General features: G+C 39.5%; 1 protein-coding gene across 2 annotated transcripts in view; it reads left to right on the top strand.

The window, feature by feature from the left end:
- Nucleotides 1-1,607: 1,607 nt before the first annotated feature.
- The window catches only part of ldlrad3 (low density lipoprotein receptor class A domain containing 3), a 103,300-nt gene continuing 92,983 nt past the window's right edge, over nucleotides 1,608-11,924 (top strand). For both annotated transcript variants that reach the window (XM_087842955.1, XM_006789568.3), the window contains exon 1: nucleotides 1,608-1,924. In XM_087842955.1, coding sequence (XP_087699081.1) covers nucleotides 1,870-1,924 — 55 coding nt within the window. In that variant the 5' untranslated portion in view covers nucleotides 1,608-1,869. The remainder of the gene's footprint in view (nucleotides 1,925-11,924) is intronic.

The following is an 11,924-nucleotide window of genomic DNA, read 5'->3' as shown; positions in this document are numbered from 1 at the left end:
GTTGGCCACCGGCTAATTAGGTCTGAGCTGTTTATAGATAGCCTATACTAATTGATGAGCATTACTGAAACACTGTGTGTCAATCACTAATGCATTTGAGCACATTTTTTGCTTTTAGCTTGCAGCTCTCTTGGGCAAAGCCCCCCAAAACAGATTATGCCGTTCTGGTTCATGGATCAGGCTGTATAATTTGTGAGACAGCTCAGCATTAACATTAATGATATCTCCAGGGGAGCGAAATAAAAATCCATTTAACATTGACTGACAAATCTTCTTCCTCGTCAACAAGCATTTAGTTTATTAGTGTTGATTGTAGTCTGGATTTCTGCTGAGGAGACTTGTGTCTGTCTTTGTTAACTGCGGGGATCTTTAAAATATTCATGCCTGCCAACAGTAAACTTTTCAATTGTGACTCCTCATGTACACCCATGAAGCACCAGGACTTGAAATGAAATGCAAAGGGCCTGAAAGGCAGCAATAGGGGGACACGAGGACAACAGGACCCTGCAGAAGCTATCACGCTGGAATCTTTGACAAAGTTTCAACAGATCCGACTGACATGCCAGGACCCTTCCCACGGGTTCGAGTCTGCATGAAGCTCTGGCTTGATAAGGCAGTGTTTGGATGAATACAGAGTGAGCTGGAGGAGTCTGATTTTGGGCCTCATCCAAATCTTATGCCTCCAGGTTCGCCTGCTATCGAAATAAAGGGTTCGTTTGAAGCGAGGTTGCCTGTGTGCACACAGCTGCAGTTCTATGATAAAAAGAGGTTTGATAGGTGAAGCCTCCTGTCCTTCTATTCCTCTCCCTGTCTCTTTCTAATGGAATCCAACTTACACTGGCATGCAAACACCGAAATATAGCACTAGGATTACTTTCCTTCTTACTTTCTTCCCTGTCTCTCTGTATATAGCCTACGCTTTGTGCCTGGATGCTCTGGTGCTCTGTGTGGATTGTTAAATTTTACATTTCTGCTTGTGTGGAAGTTGCTAGAGCTGAGATGGAACACCAGAAATGCAGGAGAGAACTAATCTCCTTCTGTGTGCATTTCTCGGTTTTTGTGCCAACACCACAAATTCATCCATACTTTGATTTTCTACAAGTGTTTTCCCTATTTTAACTTTCATCAGGGCTAACCATCTGTTATAAGATTGCTCCAAATAGCTCCCCCTCCTCCGTGCCATCTGCTACCATATGTATTTTTTTTTTTTTAGGGTTTCAGAATATATTCATTCCTACTGAAATCAGGTAGCTATATATTTGCCTGATAGCTGGTGTACAGCTGGTGTTGTTACCTTTTACTTTAACAAAGACCAATATGGTCATTTTATCCTCAGGTCCTTCTCACTTAAGAATTGTTTTTAACCTTTTTTTTATTCTTTAATATTATTTTTTTTTAATTTGCCTTCAGTTACTTCTTTCACTCACTTTTTCTGAACAGATTGAAAGTTAGTTAAGTCTGTTATTGCTGGAGTTACGGTCCCGCTTTTGCGCATACGGCACCGTTAGGGAACCAGTGTCCCGGACTAGCCGGCCTCTGCTCTCCCGGCTCTCTGACTCCGACTCCGCCTCTCTCTGAGCACCAACACACGAACGACCGCCACCTCCAGCTTTCATGCCTCCCCGACCCCTCCTCCCCAAACTGGACTCCATAGTTTACGGCCGTCCCAACGAAAGCACTTCTTCTTCGCCGAATGCGCTCTTAGATTTCCGGAAGACATCAAAGAGCCAGACTTTAAGAGCATAAACAGACAAGAGTAGCGAAGCAAAAGGAGAAGTTTTTTTTCTCCCTTTTCTTGCCCTCAGTTGTTGCCCTGCAGCGGGGCAGGACAGCCGGAGTAGGCCGGGGGGTGCACAAAAAGGCGTCCGTATGATGTGGATCTGGTACCTTCTGCTTGGTTCGGGGTCAGGCTCAAGAAGTGTTGGTAAGTTTTTCAAAGCCAGGGTGAAACTAACGTAGTTATCACGGCGCGGACACGCTTCGGTGCGGGTTCAGAGGAAGAGGGGGCGCTGATAGAAATTCTTAAGGACGGGCTGTGTGGTGCACTACTTTCTCCCTCGAGTTTCCTCAAAGTTAGCGAAACGACGTCTTTGAAAAGAACTTATAAGACATTTCTTTTCCCTCGACTGAACTGGACTTTGTGTGTGCGTACGCGCCTGTAAATCTGGATTATTGAGTTTTTCGTGCATGTCGAGTGTCTCGCATTCGCTACATGTCCCCTTCACCTCTGAGACAAAGTATTTCTTTTGCTAGAGACTTCCTCCGCGGCGTGTCCGTTCACCGGGTTGTTTTGAGATGACGCTGTGGTCTCCCCCTGCTACGTTATAACTGAGAGGTTGTTGACAGGGCGCCGTTGACAAGTCAAGCTGTTCTCCAGCCTCGCCGTGGAAGCTGCACGGGGCCCGGAGAATGACGTCTCGTAGTTTATGGGACACTTGTGACAGCCACTTGTTTCTTTTACTCGGTTTAAACATGATGCAGATTTGAGCTAATGTTCACATTAGTGACGTATAATTTCCCCGGTGGTTATTACAGGATGCTCAAATGCTTCAGTGAGGACCTTCAGTGAATAAATATATGACCCAGAAATAAACAGTATCAGTCACAGATAATTGGATTTGCTTTTATTGCTTTTTAATGACGAAAAAATGCGTGGCTTTTATGGAGTGTAACAGTGACAGCGTTGCTGATGTTTCCAGCAGTGTGGGTTTTAGGTGGATGTTCACGGTCTCTCAGCTACAGGTGCATTAAATGGGCGTGGCTGGAAAATTTAAAAAGAGCCAAGATGCTTGTGGTGGTGATGATGATGCTTGTTTTGTCCCAGCAGAAGACACGCACACACACACAAAATGTGAATAAATGTGGATTGTGGCTGGTGGGGTGTTGGGTATTTAATCAAAAGAAGAAGGTGGGTGAGGTGGCTGTGTTTGTTTTGGCTCTTACTCTATTTAGTCCATTGTGTGCCCCACTCTTGGCTCCTTTCCTGTAGCCTACGCTGTTACCTGCAAGTGGAGTTTAACTGTGAAAGCTAAGTTAGCAGGATTTGATGAGGGTTACAGGCCAGTTACAGCTCTGTGTACTTGTAGTTGCCCTCCTCCCACAAAATTTCATTAACATAATTATAAACAGCATATTTTTGCAATTAGTTCAGAGTAATTAAAGATGACACTTGTAACTCTTTCACAAGACGGTATTCTTGCATTCCTATTGGCTGAATTCACTTTCGCGGCTTCATTATTATTGGCCCGGTGCTGTGGGTTGTCACGCTGTCATGACTTCCTGGGACTCTTGAAAATAATGGAGTCGTCATTAATGTGATTAGCAACACCCGTGGCTCGCTTGACACGAAAAACTGAAATGTCTGCAGTGAAGAAGAAAAATGTTTTTGCTCGTGTCACTGAAACAGAAGTGCAAATAACATTATATTAGCTTCAGACAGAGATTTAGTGTGAGCTGCCCACTCTGGTTTTCTCTGCAGGAGCAAAGGAGGATGTGTCTGTGATTAATGTAAGAAATTTTCTTTCGAAATATTACGGTAGTTTGTTTTCTTTTGTATGGCTTATGTCTGCTCAGCTTTGAATAGATAAACGGTGCTTCAGTGTTTTATTAGCTCATAGCCTGACCAGGGTAATAATGTCAGCTCGATATGAGTTAGACTGTGTTTATGTGACTGAGTTGTATTGTTGTCCAAACCAGCATAAAGGCTAAAACACAGCATAGGATTTAACAATCAGTATGTAGGATACTAGGACGTTAGATAGTGGTTAGTGCTGTGCTATACTGGAAATGTTGGTCAAGTCCAAAGTAAATACAAGGTTGTGTCATAACCAACTTCTAGTAGTAGTCTTTCTCTCCTCTCTCAATAAACATTAATAATATATTTGTGTGAATGCCTCACAGCATTGATGTATGCTATATCTTTTGGTCCTCATAACCTTTATACTTTTTCAGATATTAAGCTTTTTATGCCATTTTTTTTTTTTTTTTTTTTTTTTTTACCCCATTTTGCTGAATGGGACAACATTATCAGTGTGATCACCAGTTTTGCTTGCTTTTAGCCATGTTTTAGCTCAGTGAGATGAGCAGCCGTTCTCAGAGCAGGAGGGCGGGGTTCGAATCCCGTTTACAACAACATTTTTTTCAGTTAAAAATTCAACTGTTTTAAGTATTTTCAACACAAATTTTTAGCTTTTTCACCCCTTTTCAGCAAAATTTTCAGTCGCTTCTGCTCTTTTCAGTAGAATTTTCAACTTTTTCACCTCTTTTTTTTAGCACAAATTCCAGCCTCTTCTGCTCTTTTCAGCACAATTTTCAGCTTTTTCACCTCTTTTCAGCACAATTTTCAGGTTCTTCATCTCTTTTTTGCTGAACATTTAGCTTCATCACCTCTTTTCAGCACAATTTAGCTGTTTCTGCACAGTGCACATTTTTCTCTCTCATCATATCTTTGTTTGAGACCAGAACTGGTTTGGCTCAGTGGGATGAACAGCCACCGCGAGATCTGGTAGCAAAGGTTCGAATCCTACTTGCGACATTTGCTGCAAGTCTTCCCTCTTTGCACTCTCCCTGCTTTCTTGACACTCTTCAGTGTAGTCTTTCAAATAAAGCAGTTTTCAGCAAACAGTTCAGCTTGTACACAGTGTTTTCAGCAGATAGTTCTCCTTATGCTGTTTTCAGATTCCACTACACAGCATTCACACTGCATTTTCGCAGGAAATGCAACTTTTTCTAGTTTTAATTTGTTTTGGGGGGATGGAGAAATATGACAACATTGACTTTTGAACTTTTGGCAACAGATAATGTCACTACAAATATACAAACCTTACATTAAAAACTCTATATACATTGCAGATTCAGATATTTTGTTACCTACCCCATGCCTGTAACTGTGAATGTTGAAGATCTGCAAATGATCAAATGATATTTTAGTGGATTTAATATTCTTTACACACAACAGCACAGCATTTGTCCATCAGCTACAGCCAGCTGTGACCAATGAGCTGTGAAGAATGAGTATATTACACTTTATAAATTAGTGCACAATATGTCAGTAGATACAGGAGATTTACCTGATAATTAAGCCTTAAAGAAATGCTTCTGAGGTAATGAGGTATTGATAGTCAATAATGCAGACAATAAAATGATAATGATAACGAAAGATAATGTAGATAATGATTGTATAAAATGTTGATAATGGTAATGATTTAATAGATAATGAGCAGACAGGACATGATATGTTGAAGATAGTTTGGAGTTTCTCAGTATGACGTGCCGCTTTAGCTTACTGTGCAAACTACTGATGAAGTGATCAATAATGAAAAGATGGTTAATCATTTTTGCTTAGTTTTGGTTCAGTAAATCAGGAGCTACTTATGAGGAAAGTGGTCACCGTTTCTCTAGTAATTCATCATCTGCTGTAGAGTCCTCATTTAGGAGTGTTTTGGATGTTCTGCTCATTAAGTCTTCATCAACTGTCAAGTTATTTTTTTTTTTTTTACTTCTTTTTAACATATTCCTTTTAGTAGCAGACCAAAAACACTGCAGTCCACAGCTTAAGTTACTAACTCACTTAAGCCCAAGTCATCTTAGGTGGTTACCCTAAACCAACCCAGCCCTGTATTTTGGAGCAAAGCAGGCTTGGTTTTGAAAAAGCAATGTAGCTAGTTTTTGAGTGTACACATTATAAAGATTATTTTTCTTTGTTGAATTTTATTAAAAATAAGGTTCTAAATCTGCTAAATTCTAATGGTCAGACTTATGACTGGACTTAGGGTTAGTCACAAATGATGATTTATACTTTGGAATGTTAATGTAGATATTTTGTAACGCCTGTTTGGCCTTTAATGGCATATTTATCTATTGTCCAATAGAATTGATCCAAGTAAATTAGTCACTTACAACACTAAGAGTGGTCACATATCTATTGCTCATTTACTCTGATCTGAGTGAGTTTCTAAACTTATAGCTGTTTTCTGGTGGTCTGGTTTTGGTTTCAGGTTTCACTCTGCGTAAAAGGTTCAACAAAATAAATACTAGGGGTGGGGGAAAAAATCGATACTGATACAACAGAGTCGAGGGCTGTAACGATCAATCAAAGCAGCTCATCACTTACAGTCAAGCAGCGCAGTGTCTAATTTTATTATCACTTGCTTTTTGAGTTGGTGTTACATTTATGGAAATAGTGACAACTTAAAAGATTAAATTAGTAATACAGCATCTGGATTCTAATTAGGGGTGGGGGAAAAAATCGATACTGTGTAGTATCGTGATATTTTGTTTGCTAATAATGTATCGATACAGGGACAGCAGAAATCGATATTTTGTTACAAAAAAGGTTTTTGTGCTCTGACTTCAGAGCATGTTGATCCTTTTTCTGAGCAAGAATCCTGACATTCCTTCACTGTCCAAATGTGTTTAACTTTTTTTTTGGCAGCAATAAACATGACAGTTTACTTATTTTAATTTAAGACATGTTTTATTTTAATTAAGTTTAAAACGTTTTTATTTAATGTAAAATTATATTTTGTTTTAATTTACTTTCAAATTCTTCAGTTGCTGAAGGGGCTGCATAGTTTTCATAAATTGCATAGTTCAGAATAGCTATAATTGTACCAGATGGTTGCGTTCAGTTAAGTTGGACTAGACTGTAATACAAACCGTTCAGTTTGTCAACAGTAAAACTGAAATGAGAGAAAGACTGAGTGTGAGACTTTGATATTAGATAAAATGAATATTGATAAAGTTTACCTTTATGTACAGAATCTGAATATCGCAAAATATTTTAAAAAATTGCAATAATATCGTGCGTTAAGTATTGTGATAATATCGTATCGTGGGATGTATGGTGATTCCCACCTCTAATAAATACAGTGTGAAGTTGCTGTGATCTGAGCTAGTGAGCCCATATTACAGCTAGTTGCTATAGTTTGTTCTTTCCATATGTCTATGGTACTCTACCACATCCCACAATGCAACGCATATTCAACTGCAGAAAGGCCTTTAGTTCAAACTTGCAGTCTATACGTGTTATTTGGGTCGGACTGAGATTTGTTCAACAGTTGGACAACTTGGACAACAGTTCCAAACAAACTGCTCAGGAGTTTGTTTGGAACTGTTGTCCAACTAGTCTGGGCGTGGTTGTTTTGGTCCTTGATTAAATGTGATTAGTGTTCACATCAGCACAAAGGAGTCACCCCAAGGAGGAAAATGAGGTGTAGTTCAATTAAAACAGATTAAATGGCAAAGGTGGAAAAACATCCTAAAACACTGAGAAGTCAACACAATTTTTGAAATTGACGACGCTGTTTCTGTGACACTTATTTACCATAAAACATAGGATTAGCTTTAAGCTTCTTTGTGTATGTTTAAGCTTTAACCTTACTTGTAGTTTTTTATTAAATCCTTAGATTGCTAACCACTCAAGTAAGCTCAAAGAGATGTCAAAGCCCACACCTTACTTAAGTGGGGAATTTTGAATGAAACCTGCTTTACAGGTTACTGTTATTCACTGTACACTGAACTGGCTTGCTCACCCAAAGTACATGGCAGCATGCAAAATTACTGTGTGTGTGTGGGTGTGTGGTGTTGAACGTTAACAACCACACCATATATTCAGCCTGACATAGCCATTCTCCTTGATCAACATAATTTGCACTCCAGTGATCACTCTGTGTTAGAAGGCCACACATAAATGCCAGGAGGTAGTTTTTTTTCCATTCATAACCAGAGAAAGACTATTCGGGTCATTTCTCTTACTGAACAGAACGACAGAATCACATTGTTTGCCGCTTATTGTGCTCTGTATTTCCTCAGTGTTTGTTCACGAAGGCAGGCCAGTTGGCCCCATAAAACTCTGCGTGTTTGTGCTTATCACTGCATGTCTTTGAAACAGGGAAGAGAGAAAGAGATGTTGTGTTGTTCTGTTGTTTTTTTTCCTCCTCTGTGGCTGACTTAGCTGATATGCTTCCAGCAAGGCATGAGTATTGAAACCCAGTTTTAAACATGCTCCAGGGGTAAACTATTGAAAGGACTATCAGTAAATGCTGTTATTATTGGTTCTTCTCTCAGCACTGGAAAAATTAGGAAAATAGAATTTGCAGGCTCATTGCCTAGGTGTGGGTGTGTTCATAAATTCAAATGGAAATGTTCAGCGCATAAATTGAACTGTTATTCAGAAATTCAACATCAGTTTCAGAGTGCCTAGAGCAGGGATGAATTCAGTGATTTGTTGGCAACAAACGCTTTGCTTTTTTGTTTCCACCTTTTCCTCTAACAGTGTTTGTATTGGCAGTGGTAGAAATGAACTGTTTTTGTGTTTTTTTTTTCTCTCTGTTTTATATTACTTGTCTTAACGGTAACCATCCCTACTTTCAGCCTTAGTTGCTTTTGCTCAGTATGCCTAGACTTAAAGGATGACCAGTGAGGCTTTAATTCCCTGAGTTGTTAAACAAAGCCACATGACTGGAGTCATGTTTCAGTCCTTGGGAGCAGAGCATCATTAACTGTAGTGACCACATATTGTGTGGTTTATGCCTTTTTTGTAAGTTAAACAGTAATACACAATAGGGACAGATTAAAATAAAAACCTGGGGTATTCTGCTGGAATGGTTTTGGCTCACTTGTCCGGTTACAGGGACATTTAACTGTAAATCAACACAAAGCTATTTTTTATGGTCTTTATCCAGTGATGACGATGTTGTGATCGTCAGTGCCACCCATACAAAAATGCAGTAAGTATTGAATGTTTTGATGAACATCAAAATGCTGTCGGTTAAATCCTATGGCCTTTGCAGTGACCAGGAGGCCCATGTATAAACAGTGTTTACAAACCAGAACAGCGTGTCTCTATTTCCTCCCCAAAACCAGTGTTTATAGAGGAAAAACATGCAGCAGAAATGTGCAAACCTCCCGCATACTTTAAACCACGCACATGTTAGGGCTGGGCGATATGGCCTGAAATTCATATCGCGATATAATTTGAAGCATGTGCGGTAACGATATATATCGCGATATATTCTTTTCTTCTGTCTAACGTATTTTCCACACTATAAGGCGCACTTAAAATCCTTTAATTTTCTCAAAAATCGAGAGTGTGCCTTATGTATGAATTCTGGTTGTGCTTACTGACCTCGAACTGATTTCTGCGTGCAGAAATCTGTTAAAAATGTTTTAGTACAACTTTGGTAAGCTGCACAGCTTGATTGATTGTCAGAGCATTACGGTTGCCGTGGTGAGGAGCTTCACGGAGTAATCTGGGTCCAAAACTCCGTCAACTTCAGGTCCCAAAGTCAAACGAACACTGAGAGTTAAAAACGGTCTAAATTCCTTAATCTTTAATTAAATCATTAGCATTGCTGCTTTACCAGGTGTAACAATTAAGTTTAACATCCAGGCATCCATGAAAACAGAATTTATTAAATTTAACGGAGTTAGAAGTTAACAGGAAGTTAGCTCGCTAGTTTCCACCTAAACATGACATAGCATGTTCTGACTGAGAGATTTTTGAAACTAATTAAAACGTACAGCTCTGCTACCACTTCCAACATAAATAAAGACAGAAAACTAAACAGCAGTGGCGTTTGAGGGGTTACTGAAGTTGGACTACCTGGTATATAATGTTGTGCTACGTGATTGCTAGCGACACAGCTATGTTAGCATAACATTAGCACAGTGAAGCTGGAGGATGAACACCAACTTTTCTTCCACTCGATAAAAGTTAACGTGAGGGATTCTGGTGGTCAGGGACAAATGCAATCGCATAGCAGGATGCTATACACGGGGCAAACTTCAGTCAGGAGAACAACTGAGATTACTCATCCACAATACAAGGTTAGTTATTAATATACTGCAACAACATGGGAATAGAGCAGCTGCGAGAGAATTCAGCATTAATGAATCAATGTTACGGAAGTGGAGGAAGCGTGGTTTTTGGCTTTCCCCATATTTCAAAAGTGCTTCATCTCTTTGCTATGACTGTCGGCATAATTTGCAGATGATAATGGTTGTAGCCACTGCAATGCTTTCGACCAAAACAGGCGCAGCTTGATGACATCATCAACATGCGCTATCGCGATAGAGTGGTATAGTCAAAATCTCTATCGTTGGCCAAATTTATATTGTTTCTATCGTTTATATCGCCCACCCCTGGCACAATGTAGCTTGCCATCACCAGTGTGTGAATGGGTGGATGACTGGATATGTAAAGCGCTTTGGGGTCCTTAGGGACTAGTAAAGCGTTATATAAATACAGGCCATTTACCATTTATGTACACACACTTTTGGCCGTAAATCTACTAAGACATTTCTGCATCTAACTCTACACACAGCCCTCCATGTTAGACAGCACTTCCCACCATCATCCTCAAAAAACCAACCAAAAAAAAACAAAACAAGTACACGTGTGAATGTATTTCAAACAAATTATTGTTCAATCCCTCCAGTAGAGAGTACAGAGACCTGTCGAGTCATTCCCATGTCGACTAAATGTGGTAATGTCTGGCAAAACCAACATTGCAACAGACGCACTACTAACATTGAGACTTCAAAATACGGGGACAAAGCCAGTGGCTGATGTTGTATATCTTTTATATACAGTCTGTGGTTGATGCTAGTGCCAAAAGCAAGTCACTGTCGATAGACTAGGCTTGGCACAAAAACGGTTTTGGTTCTCTATAGAAACAACAGATCTCTTTGACCCTTTTAAGGCTTTAAACTTGCCTTATTTATGGCGTGGCACAGATGGTTGCACTGCAACCTGTCAGCTAGGCTTCACCTTAGATAATTCAACTCACTGAACTGAAATTTGTGATTTTGCCTGGTGTTAGTGCCTTTTAGACTATTTTTTTTAACTCCAAAAGGACTACTGAGCTTATACCATTGCAAAGCATCTAACAATGCAATATATGATATTTTTGCTGAAGTAAACATCCCAAAAATTATTTTCAAATCTGAAGATGTGACAAAATAATTAATATTTGCATATAACTTATATCACAGAGTTAGTGCTGAAGTGATGTGTATGCTGCAGGACATTTACAAATAAGGGATTTGTACATAGTTGGACCTTTTGGCTGTTATGTGTGTTCCCTCCATGGGAAATGTATGTGCTCTGTCCCGTTTCTTCGAGCAGCTCTGATCTATAAGTCATGATGCTAAATATTTCATGAATCCTTGTGTATGTGTATTGGAGGAGAGGAAGAGAAACGGAGAAGAAAAAGTATAGTGGAAAAAGTTAGGAAACAGCACATTATACAGTACCGTGCAACAATCTTGAGCTACCCCTCATTTCTTTATACTTTGACTTTTGACTTTCTTGTATTTTTAAAAGTGTTCTTGAGCAAAAGGCCCCCAGGCTTTTTCACTCATTTTCTTGTCCTTGTACCTGTTTTCAGGTAGACTGTTAAGCCACTTAACGCTGACCTGTGACTCATTCAAGGCTGAACCAGTGTTGTTCCTACACATAACAGAAAACTGACAAAGAGGCTATTTTAAATGGTATCTTTAGACATTTTTTACTAGTAACCTGTCACAAAACATAAATTGCTCCACTCCAATTTCTTTAGTTGAGAAATGCATAAAAAGCATAGCAAAAAAGAATATTTATGCATAGACAAGGTAATTCCCACAAGTTTGCATATCTCAGCATGGTGTACAATGTGGCCTTAGAAAGTTTGAGGACACTGGATAAGTGGAGGGAAGAATAAAAACCAGACGAACAGTATCTGAAGGTTGTGTCCTTATGAAATAGGGAAATAAAAAAGTCCAACAAAGACATGAAACAGGAACTAAGAGATTTATCTGGCCCTTTAGTTGATCCATCTGTTTGCTGAAGCCTCATCAGAAATCGAGTCATTGGAAGGTTGGCTGTCAAGGAGCCATTATTAAGGAAGGGAAACTGGGAGAAAAGGCTTGAGGTATATCAAATT

This window comes from Neolamprologus brichardi, chromosome 7 (genome assembly GCF_056152115.1).
Source record: "Neolamprologus brichardi isolate AB-2024 chromosome 7, ASM5615211v1, whole genome shotgun sequence".
Lineage (NCBI taxonomy): Eukaryota > Metazoa > Chordata > Actinopteri > Cichliformes > Cichlidae > Neolamprologus > Neolamprologus brichardi.
The sequence above is the reverse complement of the archived record's forward strand: the minus strand, read 5'-3'. Positions and strand labels throughout refer to the sequence as shown.